Source organism: Oncorhynchus tshawytscha, linkage group LG22 (assembly GCF_018296145.1).
Source record: "Oncorhynchus tshawytscha isolate Ot180627B linkage group LG22, Otsh_v2.0, whole genome shotgun sequence".
Classification (NCBI taxonomy): domain Eukaryota; kingdom Metazoa; phylum Chordata; class Actinopteri; order Salmoniformes; family Salmonidae; genus Oncorhynchus; species Oncorhynchus tshawytscha.
The window spans coordinates 29,683,076-29,701,917 of record NC_056450.1 but is presented as its reverse complement, the minus strand read 5'-3'; the positions used below and the strand labels follow the sequence as shown (position 1 = coordinate 29,701,917).

At 42.2% G+C, this 18,842-nt stretch overlaps 1 protein-coding gene across 3 annotated transcripts; it reads right to left on the bottom strand.

The window, feature by feature from the left end:
• Window positions 1-451: 451 nt before the first annotated feature.
• Window positions 452-18,470, bottom strand: LOC112222288 (dystroglycan). Of its 3 annotated transcripts, none has more exons than XM_024385042.2 (3): window positions 18,178-18,470; window positions 7,143-7,728; window positions 452-4,883 (listed from the first exon to the last, which is right to left on the bottom strand). In XM_024385042.2, the coding sequence occupies exons 2-3, from the start codon at window positions 7,515-7,517 to the stop codon at window positions 2,580-2,582; spliced, it is 2,679 nt and encodes an 892-aa protein (XP_024240810.1). In that variant the 5' UTR covers window positions 7,518-7,728; window positions 18,178-18,470; the 3' UTR covers window positions 452-2,579. The 3 variants fall into 3 exon arrangements, with proteins under 3 accessions (XP_024240810.1, XP_024240811.1, XP_024240812.1); XM_024385043.2 differs by lacking the exon at window positions 18,178-18,470 and adding an exon at window positions 17,909-18,047; XM_024385044.2 differs by lacking the exon at window positions 18,178-18,470 and adding an exon at window positions 17,629-17,776.
• Between the last annotated feature and the right edge of the window lie 372 nt (window positions 18,471-18,842).

The window sequence follows — 18,842 nt, the reverse complement described above, 5'->3', positions numbered from 1 at the left end:
TTTTGCCAAAGACAGGAGTGGCAAGGAATGAAACATTAGCTAAAAAGACTGGTACCCAGTTTAATCAAAAACGAGCAGATCGTACGTGTAGCTACACATGATTAGGATTATGAAAAGTAATGAGACATGATTTAAAATACTGATAGCTAGTTTGTGGAGCGAGAAATGTGTTGCTGATTGATTCAACTGCAAGAGATTCTCAGATATTGATCCCAATCATGATTGTGACGGACATTCTGAAACAATGTAAAATGTCTTTACACATACTGTAATATATATGAATCTAGACATTAACCAATCTCATGGAAGTGTTAATATATGAACTGAGAAAATGTGTACAAAGCGTGAAATAGAAGAAAATGGTAACGTGATGAAATCTTATCCAATAGTGATACAATACATTGAGGAAAAAGTGACCAAAGGGAAAATACAGGGTCTTTGAGGCTTTACAAATAGTAGTACATCTTTATTAATATATTTTCATAAAACAATTTGAGACCGTATCAAAAATTCAGTAAAAACATTAGATTTTTTTTCTCAACCATTTTTCCTTATGGTGATATCAGATATGAAACGTACATTATTCACTTGTCTTCCTCCCACATCGTATTCTTTACAGGATGCAATATTTTCAGTGATGGGAAAGTCAACTTTTTTTTGCCCCCTTCAAACTATGATTTAAATTTATGACATCGTGATCATAAATCTAGACAAAAAAATTGAGAATAAAATTTCCCTCCCACTAGCATAACTCTACTGATAAAACACATTAACGTTATGAGATCTTCAGTTTCACAGGCACACCATTATGTACATACACTTGTCTCACAACTGATGACTGAGAGACTAACGATGCAGTGCAGCAGCATAGAGGCAGAGAGCACGGATATTGCAGAACTGTACGTTCCCCCTCACTTTTCTTATTTCATTTACTTAATAAAAGTTACGGTTATTTTCTCTGATAAAATCTCTTCTGCAACAGACCTGGTCCAAGGGAGACCTGAACCTCAAAACTTACATCAACACAAACAATTGATCAATCTAGTAGCCTAATTATTTACTTCCATCAGTTCACTCTGCTGCCTAGTTACAGCATCTCATTGACCCAGCATTATGATGAAAAAGAAAACAGGAATGCTTTGCTTTATCACTACCTTGGCAACCCTGGAATAGTACAGTGCCTTCAGAAAGTATTCATACCATTATTGCACATTTTGTGTTACAATTTAAAAAGATTATCTCTTCCCCTTCACCCATCTACACACAATACCCCATAATGACAAAAGTGAAATCATGTTTTTAGAGATGTTTGCTAAATTCTTACATTTAACATAACAATTCATACCCCTGAGTCAATACACATTATAATCAACTTTGTCAGCAATTACAGCTGTGAGTCTTTCTGGATAAGTCTAAGAGCCTTTTGCAGTTTCACTGTACTGCACATTCTTACTCCTGAACGTATTTAGGGTTACCATAACAAAGAGGTAGAATACTTAAAGACATTAACTTTTCATTAATTAATTTGTTAAACAAATGTCAAAAAGCATAATTCTACTTTGACATTATAGGCTAGTGTGGGTAAGCCAGCGAAACTAAATGTAATCTATTTTAAATTCCGTCTGTAAAGAGTCAAGGGGTGTGAATACTTTCTAAAGGCACTGAATAGTGATCTCTCTGTTTCAGGGGCAAGTTAATACACCAATGTATATTGATGTGGTTATTACTCCTGTTTTGTAATCCCCTTACATTAAGTGTGGTCACTCACTATCAGTCTATGATTTACTTGTTGACCAAGTACAGTACCTGTATAGCAGAGGATATTTCATTCCCATTATGCATTAAAAAAACAGATGTCCTTTTTAGGCAACCAGTTAGAATGTTCAGTTCTGCCAGACACAAAGGGCTAGTTTTATTAGGCGTCTGCACCAGGGAAAGTTTTACACCTGTTATTTTTAAAACGTAAAAGAAAGAAAAGGGTAACATTAAGAGGAGAATATAAAATGTAAGGTTATGATGTAAATAAACGATGGTTTCATGTTTTTAGTTTGACTTTGTCTTAGACGACCTTCTAAAAATAACAGGAGCAAAATCTTAGAGCTAACCCAAAGACCGATAAGTGATACTGTAATTGGTATAAAGATGAACTTTGTGATTGATAGCCTACAAGTCTGTTGTCATGGTGACATTTGCTCCAAGGCCTCTGCAGCCTACAGTCTCTCGCTTTTGCATTATTTTCTATACAATAGAAACAGTACATCTTCAAAGATAAAAATTATTATTCTTGGCAAGAACAGATAAAAATAAAGATTACGCAAGAGTCGAAAGCATAACTATGAAGGACAACAAAAGAAAAGAGAGCTGGCGTTTACAAACGGTCTCTGTCCAGTTTTCCTGTGCCAGTGTTAGACTTATACAGTACGTTATCCATAGTGGTCACTTATACAGACGTGGTCGTCTACTCCGGCTATGTCAAAGCCATCCCACTGTACAGTGTGTGTAAAATCCCTACAGAAATTGTTTTCAAACAAAGGTCACCACAGCTCCCCCTCCATCCCAAAGCCAAGGCTTTGTAAGCGTTAGGGAGGCACGTAGGGAGGTGGTGACCTGTATGATGTCATGTTCTTGGGGCGGGACCCTTTCCCCTCGATGGGGACGGTGAAGGGTGGCGGGGGCTGATAGGGGGGTGCGTTGGGGTCATCATCATGGTAGATGGAGTACTCCTCCATCAGGAGATCCTGGTTGAGCAGGGTGCTGTGAGGGCCAGCCATGTTGGGGTACTCCGGAGGGGGCAGGGGTGGCTTCTCCTCATGCAGGATGAGGGGGATACTGGAGGACGGGGGACACTTGGAGTCGTCCAGCTCATCTGCAAAAATGATGGGCACGCCTTTCTTGATGAAGGTAGCCTGCTCCTCAATGCTCATCTTTCCCTTGCGCTTCTTGCGGTAGCAGACCATGGCGATGACGCCGGCAATCAGCAGTAGCGCCGCCACCACCACAGCTGGGATAACTGTGTGCAGGTAAACATCGTCACTGGTGCTACGACCAGTGCCAGGGGAAGGAGTGGCTGGAGGGGGAACAGGGATGGTCACCTCTCCTGGGGGCACGAACGTGTAGGTCTGACATTTGTTGGTGCCGCGGACAGAGATGTTGATGGGTTTGAAGTCTGGCTCCATGGCATTGGAGAAGGCCAGAGTGGGCCTGCCCTGGGGGTCGGAGATCTTTCTGCTGAGGATGGTGATCTGGTCCTTGGGACAGGGGCTCTGCTGGAGGCTGTTGTTGGTCCACTCCACCACAATGGAGCCCTTGGTGATACTCCGCAGGGTCACTGTGCTGGTGTTCCGGTCACCCAGTGCATACGCCAGCTTCTTAGTCAGGAGGATCTTTTTGTGGACGTTGTTGGCCAATGTCTTGGGTTCACCATGGAAACGGGCGGCAAAAACAACAGAGGGCTTATCGGTGGCCGGCCAACGGTTGACATGGACCTCAAAGGCATCTATGGTACTCATGCCTGCCTTGTCGGTGGCCAGCATAAAGTACTCGTGTTTGCCTACGTGTTCTTTCTCTGGGAGACCGTACAGGAGCTGGATGGTGCTGTTAAACTGGATCCAAGAGGTTTCGCTCACCACTTCGTTGTGGTTCTTCCTCAAAGTCAGACGCAGCTTGTCCGTGGTGCCGTCCTCTTTGTCGAAGAAGGTATCTGGAGGAATCTTCACCTCAAAGTAGGTGCCGACCCAGGCATTCACCTCGTCGATGGGGTTGCGTAGCTGGGGCTTCTCGTTGTTGTAGTCAGGAACAGGAGACAGAGGGGTGGTGCGTCTGGGTGGCTTAGCCGTGGTGGTCTTAGGTTCTCTGGGCACAGGAGTGGAGGCTTTTGCCTTCTTGGTTTTCTTGGTGGTGGAGGTCTTTGGCCTTCTAGTGGTGCTTGGTGGGGTGGGAAGAGCAGTAGCCTCTGGAATAGCAGGCCGGGTCATAGTAGGCTGGATGGGGATGGTACTGGTGGTGCCCAGGACCCTAGTAGGCTGAGGAGCACCGATGGTAGGAGTGTGGGCTATCTGATCTCTCAGCCTGTTAGTGGGCTTCACCGGCAGGGGCAAGGGTCCACGGACAGGGGGAGCAGAGCTGTCAGTGGCTGGGGAGATGGAAGGGGATGTGGGGGTGGGAACAATGCGAGTAGGGGGCTCAGGGTAAGTGGTTGGGGGGAGCAGGGAGGGTACAGGGGTGGGGGTGTTTCCCAGCTGCCTCCTGACCCGTTTCACCAAGTGGGGTTTCTTGTTGACGATGTGCCAGCCCACCACTGGGTAGCCTAGCTTAGATGACATGGACCCATCCTTGGCAGGCGATTGGACACTGTTGATGTTCGGAATGTTAGACTGGTCCAGGGCGCAGCCCAGCTTCCATGACAACAGGGCCCCATTCTCCACCACCTTCTTGGCATTTCCAGGCCCAGCCATGAAGGCGGACATGTCGAACAGGCGGTTGTTAATGACAGGGACCACCCTCATGTGTTCCAGGGGGACACCGGAAAACTTCTTCATGCTGGCCAGCAGGCCTACCCTCTGATGAGCGTTCATCTTGGTGAGGTCAGCATCCAGGATGATGGTGAGAACAGTGACGGGCTCCTCGCTGCCACAGGTGAATGGCTGGAGGTTGTTGGCCTCAGCCTGGAGAGCCAACAGGGACGGCTCACCGTCGGCCCACTCCTCTGGGTGCACCTCAATAGAGAAGACTTCCAAGCCATGGCCACTGTTTATCATCTCAGAGCCAGAGAGGGAGATACGGTGGACACCTCTGTCCTGCTCCAGGGCCAGGCCTCGTAGGATGCAGCTCCCTGTGGCCCAGTACAGCCAGGAGGGTAAGCGTTCCTTTCCCAACTCAGTTAACTACAATAGGAGAGAAGAAGAAAGGGGAACGTTATGGCTCATAGATCAAAAACCTCTGAAAGGACAGGGTGTTTCACACAAGAGGGCGATCCTGACAAAAACCTATCCAACTGTACAGTAATCTTAAGGGTATATCAGACAGACCTGATGTAGAAAACTCAGTCTCACATTTTTCATTGACTCATTTCGTCCATCTGTACTGAAGTATACTGACCCTTGTTGAAGTGAGCAGGAAGCTCTGCTCCCAGTGAGCCCCTATTCACAAAACGACAGCCGCCGGAGTCATCTCCCCTTCATTTTGAGACATTACAATTTGGCCGGATATTATTCCCAATAATACAAGGAGCCAAAAATAATATCTTCTAATTCAAACTCCAAGGAACAAATTGCACAACAGTCAAATAAAAATCAGCATTGATACAGTGAGAGAGAATGTACTGAGGCATGAATATTATGCATATCCATACATAGCATTGCAAATATGTAAATATTTGGCTAGTTAAGAAGCGTAAGGCTTAAACAAATTGCTGCCACAGAATTATCTAGCCTAGAGTATGTACAACATCCAATAGAAATCATTGCAGAAGGGTTCAAAATGTCCATACGAGCTTGGGGAGTAAAAACTGAATAGGAAATAGAAGAGAATGAAAGGGTTGGGGTTATGTAAAGTTAAGCCTATTGGGAAGGACTACAATGCTGCCCAAAATGGCTTTGTTTCCTCCATTCTCCATCCACACAGATTGAAAGCAATTTTCTGTTCAGCTGTAATAACTGTTCCCAAAATCCAAAGAGAATGAGAGATGTCTGTTATGTGCAAGGTAACCTCACATTGCTATTTCAACATGGACAGGAAGACTGAAAAAGGCACTATTGTGATCAAGCGCTGGGCACAAAGGATTACAGAAAAGAGGTAGAGGAGCATACAGAGTGACATGTTGAATGTTATACACAGAGTGTACAAAACTTTAAGAGCACCTTCCTAATATGGAGTAGCACACCCTTTTGAACAGCCCTTAATTCATTGGGGCATGGACTCTACAAGGTGTTGAAAGCATTCCACAGGGATGCTGGCCCATGTTGACTCCAATGCTTCCCACAGTTATGTCAAGTTGGCTGGATATCTTTTGGGTGGTGGACCATTCTTGATACACACGGGAAACTGAGCATGAAAAACCAAGCAGGGTTAGTCTTGAACCACTCAAACTGATGTGCCTGGCACTTGCCATACCCTGTGCAAAGGCACTTACATCTTTTGTCTTGCCCATTCACCCTCTGAATGGCTCACATACACAAGACATGTCTCAAAGCTTAAAAATCCTTCTTTAATCTGTCTCCTCCTAGTCATCTACAATGATTGAAGTGGATTTAACAAGTGATATCAATAAGGGTTCATAGCCTTCACCTGGATTCATCTGGTCTGTCTAGGTCATGGAAAGAGCAGGTGTTCCTAATGTTTTGTTCACTCAGTATAACTTGGATTGCAAAATGACAGGAACTTTCAATAAATACTCTTTTTTCACAGAAATCCTGGTTGGAGGATTCTAGATTTCCTCATTCTGTGGATCCTCCAACAAGGATTTCTGGAAAACCAGGGAATTTATTGAAAGTTTCAGGAATTTTGCAACCCTACATATAAACTGGCATATTACATCATATAAAAGGAAGTCAAACATCTGAGCAGCTTAACATCAAAGTTAAATTGCATACAAGTATTCAATTGCACGATATCATACATTAACTTTTCATTGAAATACAACGGTACACAAAAAGGTCCGTTCTAGAGAGCTCTGTTCAATCAAAACCAATAACCAGGTTTCCTAATGTCGGTAAAATACAAACTTCACTCCTTCAGCACAGAAAATGATGAACCTAAAAAGTAACTTCTATTGCCAACTATGTAAAAATAGCTTACATAAAGCCAACAAATAAAAACATTGCAGCCTGCAGGTAGAAAATATAAATATAGGTAAATAAATATCCAATAAATCACATTGGCTATGACGAGCCTGTCTGCAAGGAACTTGAAGCACTGTATCAACTATTAACTTGGGTCCAGCCCGACACTTGCACTAGCAAACTTGCAACATTGCATAATATATTCTTGGCCCTCAGTTTCTCCGCCAGTGAGGTCAGGAAAGAAAACTGTAGGTTATTTGCGTAAGGGATAAGAACCAGTGCTGGACTTAGATCCACCACCAGTGTGTGGGGAGGGTCACTATATTCAATCAGCAGTAACGTCCTAGTCATTACAATGCTTACCTTAACATTGCAACTGCCATTCTTCGCCCTGGGCGGGATCCTCAACTGGAACCCCTGGCCTACCACCGCTGAAGAGTCAGGGATTCCTGCAGGGGCCACCTCTGTGACTGCAGCCAGGGATTCTGGGATACCCGTGAGAGGTCCCTCTGTGGCTACAGAGGCTGCAGTCTGCAGGTCAGAGAGGACAGAGGAGTGCATGGAGGCTTCCAGGTCCACCGACAACATCTCCCCCAGGCCCTCCACCAGTGGTCTCCCAGGCACACTGCCCTGGACCAAGGCCACCAGTAGCCCCAGCACCAGGGGGATAGTCCTGCCTGGGGGAGGTCTGGTTCTTCCCACACTTCCACAGTCCCAACCTCTCTGTTTACAGTGCATAGTGGTAGGCCTACGTGTTCCCCGCCTCCTCCTTAGGACAACATGCACTGGAAGTCAGAGTGATGGGACGATAGTGGTGGGTTGGTTCCTCTGGATGTTTGTCTTTGTTGATAATTAATAAGATTTTATTTTGTGTTTCCTTTGTCGTCTTCCTCTGTTATCCATGAAGAGAGTCTGTGGCAGGTAGTTAGTCAGCCATGTTAGTCAGCCACTGCAAAGAAAGAACCACTGTAAGAACCTGATATCATTTTTTGAATTAATAAACTCATCAAGTGTTATTTGCCTCCACAAAAGACCTCTCAAGCTTGTGCGGGCAAGTCCATCATTCAATACTGTATAATAACAAAGAAATTCTCTGCACACATTGTTGGGTTTTACAAAATATTGAGCGCAAAAGAGTTTTAACTAACAATATTTCAATGCAATAGTCCATGAAGTGGGTGAACATAATGACAAAACAAAACGACTGGGGCAAAACTGAGTGCTAAAAACATTTTTGCATTCCCAGGATAGAGACTTTTTTTTTTGTTGCCTTTATCAGAGCAGTTATGAACTAGCAATCTAGTGGGAGGCCTGACTAAAACGAACAAGCAGAATCTAAAAACAGGCTTTGATACAGAAGACCAAGCATGAAGTAGTATTCCGATACAGACAGTGCCATAATTATTTGCTAAGAGGGTATGTTGATCTCCCACTGATCTCTTCGCATGTCATGGAGTTTTCAGAATAGCAGTTCTCATGAGATGGCAGACAGAGTCAAAGGTCGTTTGTCTTGGTTGTAAGTTTTAATTAGGTGCCCTGGGGGTGGGAATTAGAGCCTCCACTGTGCTGACCCAGCCAACCCCAATTCTGTAACGCTGAGAGACGGGCAGTCCAGGGTCGGCCAATCGCCTGGAATCCTAATGCCAAGCAAACATAGTCCTGATGAGCTGACGTCACAGCCTATAACAGACCATTTTTCACAAGAGAATTTGAATGGAAATGAGCATTTATATTGCCTAAAGAGGAAAATGCCTATTTACAACTGGCAGCTGTTATTGCATGGTTGTACTGTTCCTATAGGTCTCATTTTCTCCATTTAGTTGTGTTCAGCGTGAACTTATTCAGAGGTAGGATTGCAATGGGTTGGAAACTTTCCGGTAAATATCCAGAATTTTTCCATGGGAAGTTAGGAAACATTCCCAGGCTTAAATTCATTTTAAAAAGTTTGCTTATAAACCAGAGGTCGACCGATGATACTTTTTCAACACCGATACCGATTATTGGAGGACCAAAAATGGCCGATACCGAATTTTAATTATTTTATTTATTTATTATTATTTTATTTTTTTAATCGGCCGATGCATGCATGCATAATAATGACAATTACAACAATACTGAATTAACACTTATTTTAACTTAATATAATACATCAATAAAATCAATTTAGTCTCAAATAAATAATGAAACATGCCCAACTTCATTTAAATAATGCAAAGACTAAGTGTTGGAGAACAAAGTAAAAGTGCAATTTTTGCCATTAAAAAAAGCTAACGTTTATGTTCCTTGCTCAGAACATGAGAACATATGAAAGCTGGTGGTTCCTTTTAACATGAGTCTTCAATATTCCCAGGTAAGAAGTTTTAGGTTGTAGTTATTATAGCACTATTTCTCTCTACCATTTGTATTTCATATACCTTTGCCTTTTGGATGTTCTTATAGGCACTATAGTATTGCCAGCCTAATCTCGGGAGTTGATAGGCTTGAAGTCATAAACAGCGCAAATGCTTGAAGCACAGCGAAGAGCTGCTGGCAAATGCAGGAAAGTGCTGTTAGAATGAATGCTTACGAGCCTGCTGCTGCCTATCACCGCTCAGTCAGACTGCTCTATCAAGTCATAGACTTAATTATAATATAATTAACACAGAAATACAAGCAGTAGGTCATTAACGTGGTCAAATCCAGAAACTATCATTTCAAAAACAAAACTTTTATTCTTTCAGTGAAATATGGAACCGTTACGTATTTTATCTAACGGGTGGCATCCCTAAGTCTAAATATTGCTGTTACATTGCACAACCTTCAATTTGATGTAATAATTATGTAAAATTCTGGCAAATTAATTACGGTCTTTGTAAGGAAGAAATAGTCTTCACACAGTTTGCAATGAGCCATGCAGCCCAAACTGCTGCATATACCCTGACTCTGCTTGCATAGAACGCAAGAGAAGTGACAATTTCCCTAGTTAAAAGAAATTCATGTTAGCAGGCAATATTAAGTAAATATGCAGGTTTAACAATATATACTTGTGTATTGATTTTAAAGAAAACCATAAACATCAATGCCTAGGTACACATTGGTGCAACGACAGGGCTTTTTTCACAAATGCACTTGTTAAATCACCCATTTGGTGAAGTAGGCTGTGAGTCGATGATAAATTAACAGGCACCGTATCGATTATATGCAACGCAGACTACTAAGTAGATATACTAGTAATATCAACCATGTGTAGTTAACTAGTGATTATGTTAAGATTGTTTTTTTATATGGTAAGTTTAATGCTAACTAGCAACTTACCGTGGCTCCTTGCTGCACAAGCGTAACAGGTAGTCAGCCTGCCATGCAGTCTCCTCGTGGAGTGCAAAGTAATCAGCCATAATCAGTGTACAAAAATGCCGATTACCGATTGTTATGAAAACTTGAAATCGGCCCTAATTAATAAGCCATTCCGATTAAATCGGTCGAACTCTATTATAAACAGTGAACCTTTCTGGGATACACAAGGCAATTCTAGGTATTGTAGCATATTTTGGCTAAACTATCCCCAATTCAATGGAATTGATGCATGCACAGTGCATGCATCACAGTGCATTCTTCCATCACATGTACAGCTGATTCTCAAGATCTTGCACACTAATGAGATGCTATTGAGCACACACTACTACACTGTCTGAGCAAAGGACTACATGCTTTCTGATAAGTTTTGATTACAATACTGGGTGGGGTGAATATATTTTATATGACATACATGATTTGTTGTTAAGCAGTAAATAGAAGCCTCCAGAAAAGTGTGTTTAAATCACTTCTAACTCAATTTCTGCTAGTTTTTGCTATTCATGTGGGTTTTAGCTTGCTTGAGCTTGCTTAAAATTCACCTGTTAATTCACCTGTTTCCATACATGTTAAAACATTTACCTTACAAAGGAGTTGTTTAATCTAACTGCTTAACTATGTCTTTATCATTGTATGTTCTTTAAAAAAAATCTTCACAGGAAAATGCTACAGGCACTATCTGATGTGTGGCGACATTTCACTGCTGCTAATAAAGGTATACATTTGCAAATACTGTGCCAAATCATGTGAAGAATGCAACAAAGATGCAGAACCTGGCCAAGTGCATAAAGTTCCCTCAGCACTCAACCTCTGACAAAAGTCCCTCTACTTCTATTTGAGGTGAAAATGACGAACCAGACACCTTATCGATAGCAACAGCTAGAGAGGAACGTAGTCAGAAAAATGCTGATGAATGTCTTGCTCGAGCTGTGTATGCAACTGGTTCACCTCTGATGCTCACAGGCAATGTGTATTGGAGGAGATTTCTGAATGTTCTTCGCCCAGCATACACCCCTCCAACCAGACATGGTTTCTTTACTAAGTTGCTGGATGCAGAGTTTAACAGAGTTCAAGTGAAGGTCAAGCAAAGCAGAGAAAGCAGACTATTGCAATCATCTCTGATGGGTGGTCGAATGCTCGTGGGCAAGGAATAATTAACTACATCATCTCCACCCCTCAGCCAGTATTCTTCAGGAGCACAGACAAGGGACAACAGAAACACCAGTCTCGACATTGGAGATGAGATGAAGTCATTCAATTACCTTGGACCACAGAAGGTATCTGCACTGGTGACAGACAATGCTGCAAACATGAAGACTGCTTGGTCTAAAGTGGAGGAGTCCTACCCTCACATCACACCCATTGGCTGTGCTGCTCATGCATTGAATCTGCTCCTCAAGGACATGGCACTGAAAACAATGGATAGACTCTACAAGAGAGCCAAGGAAATGGTAAGGTATGTGAAGGGTCACCAAGTTATAGTAGCAGTCTACCTCACCAAGCAAAGTGAGAAGAATAAGAACATCACATTGAAGCTGCCCAGAAACACCCTATGGGGTGTCTCCTGGAGGGGAAGGAGTCTCTCCAAGAAATGGCCAGATCACAGTATGCCGATATGGACAGCCCCATCAAGAGGATCCGTCTGGATGATGTATTTTGGGAGAGAGGGGTAAGCAGCCTGAAACTCCTGAAACCTATAGCAGTAGCCATTGCACGGATTGAGGGAGACAATGCCATCCTGTCTGATGCTCAGACTATGCTTGCAGATGTAAGAGAAGAAATCCGTACTGCCCTGACCACTTCACTGTTGACACGGGAAACTGCAGTTCTGAAATACATGAAAAAGCGTGAAGACTTCTGCCTGAAGCCCATACACACCGCAGCGTACATGTTGGAACCCAAGTATGCTGGCAAGAGGGTCCTGTCTGGTGCAGAGATCAATAAGGCCTATGGTGAAGGCCTATGGTGTCATCACTACCGTGTCACGCCAACTTGGCCTGGATGAGGGCAAGATTCTTGGCAGTCTGGCGATGTACACTTCCAAGCAAGAGCTTTGGGATGGAGATGCAATACGGCACTCGTGCCAACATCTCATCAGCCACCTGGTGGAAGGAACTTTGTGGATCTGAGGCTCTTTCCTCCATCATCCTCCTCCAAATCTCACCAACATCAGCCACCTCAAAGTGCAACTGGTCCTTGTTTGGGAACACACACACCAAAACACGCAACAGGCTGACCAATACAAGAGTTGAAAAATTGGTGGCCATCCGGACAAATTTGAGCCTGATGAGCCATCCTCAACCACGTTGGAAAGTGACAGTTAATTTGAGGCCTCAGAGTCTGATGTTGAAGAGGTGGACATTGAGGAGGTCCAGGGAGAAGACATGGAAGCCTGAGAGGAAGACAACCAAATCTTTAGTTTCTAGACTATCATTTTACAGATGTTGAAAACGTTTTTGGGAGATGCGATGGCTCATTGGGGATCATTCAATATTCCTTTTCTTTTGTTGTTCAGTGAAATCATCCCATGTGAAGAGTCAACTCATTTAATTAAAGTTAAATTGGTAACTAAATTGTGTTTTTTATTTCTATTAGAAGGATTTAATCATTTGTAATGTCTACTTATGGTTATTGTTTCTGTCACCAAAACATCTACATTTAAAATGGTATTAATATTAATTCCCATATATTCCCACGGAAAGTTTCCACCTCTGAATATTCTCCAAAATGTGCAACCCTATACAGAGGGATCTTTAAAAGCCTGCCCTTACAGTACCTTTCGGAAAAGCCAATTAAAAGGGGGTGAGAAAGTTCAGCACCACAGACAAGCACAGCTTTGATTCCCCTTTGGTCTGTCTGACACTACAATAGTCATTCTGCCTTCATCAAACCCCAAAGGCAACTGATAAGGCTTAACATACAAATGGATCTAAGCATTTTCTCTCCCCTTTTAAAAACACATGCCAACATCATTCAGCCTCTGTAAAGAAACTAAGAGATTGAAGGGAGGGTCAGGATCCCTGGTCTGTTCACTCTGCTCCGCCGGCCTGGCTAAAGCTGCTCAGAAGCCAAACCCCGTCATCACATTGCTTTCGAGATCAGAAGTGATCGACTGCAGAACCTCAACTTAGATGCAAAGTCAGCAAATCGTCTAAAGTTAGGGCTAAGTGTTTTCCAAGGGAGCCTTCACTCATAGCGACTCAGTCGGTCATTTTGAGTGGGGAATTTAAAGTTTAGGCCTATTCATTCAATATTTCAGATTTTTTTTACACTCTTTTTCCTCCCAATTTCAATCTGGTCTCATCGCTGCAAAACTATGCATTTTGCTTGAATTTTTGCATCACAACAATGAAGTGTAAGGGGACACATTTTTAAAATGGACTGGATCTTTAATTTTACCCCCCTTTTCATGATATCCAATTGCGATCTTGTCTCATCGCTGCAACTCCAACGGGCTCGGGAGAGGTGAAGGTCAAGTCATGTATCCTCTGAAACATGACCCGCCAAACCGCGCTTCTTAACCTCTTGGTGTTAAGGGGGCAGTATTTTCATTTTTGAAATTTTTTTTTTTTGCTGTTTTAAAGGGGATATTTTGTCAGGAAAAGATGCTAGAATATGCATATAATTGAAAGCTTTGGATAGAAAACACTAACTTTTCCAAAACTGTAAAGATATTGTCTGGGAGTATAACAGAACTGATGTTGTAGGCGAAAGCCTGAGAAATCCAATCCGGAAGTGCCCCAGGTTTTGAAAATCGCTGCGTTCCAATGACTCCCTATTCAGCTGTGAATGTACCATCAACGAGCTTACGCTTTCTACGTATTCCCCAAGGTGTCTACAGCATTGTGACGTAGTTTTACGCATTTCTGTTGAATAGCGTAAGTGGTCACATGGTGGCTCCGAGAGAGATTCTCGTGTAAAATACAGAGGTAGCCATTACTCCAATCGGTCCTAGTGAAAAACTAATTGTCCCGACGGATATATTATCTAACGTTTGCCATGTTTCTGTCGATATTATGGAGCTATTTTGAATATTTTTCGGAGTTGTGGTGACCGCAATTTCCGGGCGATTTCTCAGCCAAACGTGAAGAACAAACAGAGCTATTTCGCCTACAAAAATAATATTTTGGGAAAAAAATGAACTTTGGCTGTCTACCTGGGTGTCTCGTGAGTGAAAACATCCGTAGTTCAAAGGTAAATGATTTCATTTGATTGCTTTTCTGATTTCCGTGACAAGGTTGTCTGCTGCTAGCAAGGCATAATGCTATGCTAGGCTATGATAAACTTACACAAATGCATGTCTAGCGTTGGCTGTAAAGCATATTTTGAAAATCTGAGATGACAAGGTGATTAATAAAAGGCTAAGCTGTGTTCCAAAATATTTCACTTGTGATTTTCATGAATAGGAATATTTATGTCCGTTGCGTTATGCTAATTAGTGTCAGATGATGACAACGGTCCCGTTCACGGGATGGGGTGTCACGACAGGTTAACACCCGCCTGCTTAACCCGGAAGCCAGCTGCACCAATATGTCGGCGGAAACGCTGTTCAACTGACAATCGAGGTCAGCCTGCAGGCACCTGGGCCGCCACAAGGGGTGGCCAAGTAAAGCACACCCGGCCAATCCCTCCCATAACAACGCTGGGCCAATTGTGCGCCGCCTTATGGGACTCCCGTTCACGGCCAGTTGCGACAGCCTGGGAACGAACGTGGGTCTGTAGTGACTCCTCAAGCACTTGCAATGCAGTGCCTTAGACCGCTGCACCACTCAGGACGCTCTATATTTCAGACTTTTAAATGTCAGTTATGCCCCATTTACATACTTTCTAAATTTTAAAGAGATGGTCTACCTGTTTCTGTAGAGTGATCCATTGACAACAGAAAGCACTGACGTTTTTGCTGTAGAAGGAGATTGTTATGACTAGATCACCAGCTGGGTAAGAGGGAATGTTCCATTAAGCCCCATCCACAGGGTTCCTTTGCTCGGCACTATCCTGCATATAATCTGCAATGCTGGATGCAGGCAGGCACACACCATCTCGAATGCATGGCTTTAAAAAAAATATATATATTTACTGCTGCAAGGGCAGCTACACAATTGCTGATGTTGCCTAATTTGAAGCAATTGTACAATTGGCAAGTTCTTAAATCCCTCTTTGGCTGAGTAGTCAGTCATCTGCTTTTCAACGTGAGATAATTTAACCATTTGTTTGACCAGTAGATGTTTCTATGGTGTTTAGGTTCACTACCCAACCTTTCTGAAGCTGTAAACCATGACAGCTGTAGCTTAATACTCTGAACTAGTTAGTCATCCTCGTTTCACCTAAAACCAGAATCTGCTCTGATGACTTATTCCATAACTCTGAGACATGCAGATGTAGGTTAGATCAGAGATCCCAATCAAACCACTACCAGAGACAATTCTATGGTCTGCACTCTCCCTCCTTGCATGAGGCTCTCTCCTCCCTTCCGCTAAGAGCCCCTGACTCAGAGCAGTCTGAATAGAAAACACTGTACAGTCAGTCACACTTTCTATAGCTGCCTCCTTAAGAGACACAGTCAAGCTGGCAAACTGGCAGGGGATGGCCTATATTAGAAGAGGCTGGTGAAGTCCACAAAAAAAACAGGCCTACATAATGGACTGCTAGGCTCGATCATCCAATTCACTTTCCCTCTGCTTATTATGTAACAGCACAAATAAGTAACACCTGCCATGTTTACATAAAAGTGTTTATAGCAAAAAAAGCTATTTGTGCAACAGTGTGCATCAAAGTGAGCACGCTACTCACTGTGGCCTAGATTCTATTATGTTCCAATTTCCTGAACATGATTCAATCATGTGTTCAAACCAAGGATTCATTTCAAGGCCCATTTCCCAAACAAACAAAGTATTTGATGTGTTTCTGTTCGCGCCATACCTAGCTACAGTGCAATAGCAAGAAGGAATATGATGCAACGAAAACAAACAAAAGCAGTGGATTTCTTAAGGAGTCTGAGACGTTAGTTTAAATGGTGAAGACTTGTCAGTAGATTGTGACATTTCCGTTGTAGCCTATACCTAACAGTCGTGCCATCCCTGAGAACAAAGATCTTTGACATAAACCCTAGTTGGAAGCCTCAGTTAGCACAGTCTTGGAAATCTGTTAAACAGCAGGTGCTTTAAATTCAACAAAAAGCCAAAGAGCACCAAACAAACAAACTCTTTGTAAAATTGATACTTATAACAATGCAAAGTTAAGTTTGGTACGGTTGCAATTAGGGAACATTTTCATTTTGGGAAGGTCTGTCAGTAGCCTAAATCACAACCGAACAGCTACTATATCTCAACTCCTCACACAATATAAAACTGAATAATTGGTTCAACTAACTTCAAACTAAAATGACGTATTTTTTATAAATTGAAAAACGCAGTGTGACAGAGCACATTATGTTTGTTAGGCCTTCAAAGCCTTGTGAAAATTGAAGCAAATGTTGTTACCATGCTGACAATTTCCTACCATATTTACAGTCAGAATAATATAGCCATGTTCATCCCCATGTAGAAAGGATGTCTGGGCCATCCAGTTCCAACCAAAGAGGAAAAGTTTACATTAAATTATATCCGTAATTCCTCTTCACAATCATTTGCAGTGGAAATAACTTGAAACCATCCAAAATAATTAGGCCTCAAATGCACAGTGGCATTCAGAGCAAATTGAATTGACGTATCCAACGTCCACCAAAGCAGCCACTGGATAGTACATGATCTGAATATTAAACATTTCAACAAGACAAGCTTGCCTTGCAATCTCAGACGATTGGATGTTCCCTGTTACCCAGTCAGACCCCAACCACTGAACAACATAGCTGAAAGTAACTTAGCTAGCTAGTAAGTAGGCTATTCAAATGTTGACCTTCGTATAAGGATATGTAGGCTAACTAACTTAAGTGTAAGAGGGAAATGTTTTTTTAGCTAATGTTGCTGTGAAATCCAATCAAGCTGCAATTTAATGTGATTCAAATTATAAGACGGTAGTCAGTAGCCAATATGGCAAGGGAAGTTGAGAACTAATTTAGTTAGTCAGGTCTTAAAGCCAAATGATCAACAGTAGCAAGATGAGACAATGTAACGTAAGTCTAGTACTACTAACTAGTTACATGCTAGCGTAGCTAACTCAAAGTAATAAAAGGTTCCCTGTATTTAAAATATGAGCGCTAAAAATATTAATATTCGCCATAGCTGCCGTGAAGACAGACAATATTCACAGCACTGGCAAACAAACATAGCTAGCTACTAAATTATGTGAGCTAGAATGTTAGCAGAATAAATAATTGAACCTGGAATTATCGAAAAAGTCCGGATACAAAGAGATAAAAGGCATTCTGTCATTCCATTACAAGGAGGGCCCTGCCTGCCCCGTTTCGGGTGGTATGCTAACTAGCTAGCTACAGCAAGCTAAGTAGCTAGTGAGATAACGTTAGAGAAGCAGGCCATTGCTAGCTAGCTTTATTAGACTTCAACATATTACAGACACTTACAAACATCAATCGCAATGCAATCCTTCCAACAGTGATGATACATTTTTTAACACGAACGGATTGTTTTGGTAACAAATATGCCAAGAACCGCAAGTCGACACGACCATCACAGCGCTCGAGCGAGATGCACCTGTTCTAACCGTACGCGGAAAGGACTCGCGGTTTTAGCTAGTCGTGTGTTCGATCTAGGCTAGAGCTGCACTAAAACCCTACCTTGCTCAATGTAGCTAGCGAAGTTGGTTATTAAAAACAGACAATTGATTCAATAAAAAATACGAACGTTTGCCTCCTTTCTCCCGTTCCATCCATTATTTTAAGATGTCGACGACGAGAACCGAAGAATGACCACTGTTGTTAACCTTCCGCCGAGAAGATGCAGTAGAAACTAGTCTCGATTAATCGAATGTGCTAGCTTGTCTTTAGAATGGATGGTGACGAAAGACACTAACAATTTAGGAAATAAATGACTGATGAATAATAAAAACGGTTTGTGCTTGTTTATTTAAAGAACTTGCTATTATATTGAGATAAATAATCATGAAAACTGACCTTGTTAATTTAGGTAAGAATGTTTCCTCTTTTTTCCCGTTCAGTTCCTCATCCGTGTGAAAAGAAAACCGCGATAAACTCAAAAACCTAAATAGCCATCGTTTACGCGTATAGTGTCACTAGACATAAAGACAAATTGGTAGGCCAACCCCGAAAAGTCGCCGCTATCCAGCTCAGTTGTCAAGGTATTTTTAAACATATGTTCAACACTGTTAATCAGCTGGAAAAGATTGCCACTTCACACGTCTCCTAGTCCTCCCACACTGCTGCTCTCCCCCACCCTATTCTTGGATCTTCAGGTTTGTTATAATCTCGCTATCTCACATAACTCCTCCCGTTTACAGATTCGCACCCTAATTTGCAGTGGTGGAAAAAGTACTAAATTCTCATATTTGAGTAAAAGTAAATATACCTTAATATAAAATGACTCAAGTGAAAGTCACCCAGTAAAATACTACTTGAGTAAAATTATAAAAGTATTTGGTTTTAAATATACTTAACTATCAAAAGTAAAGGTAGATATCATTTCCAAATCCTTATATTAAGCAAACCCGACAAGTTTCATATTTCTTTATTGACGGATAGTCAGAGGCACAGTCCGACACTCAGACATAAATTACAAACGGAGCATTTTTGTTTCGTGATCAGAGGCAGTAGGGATGACC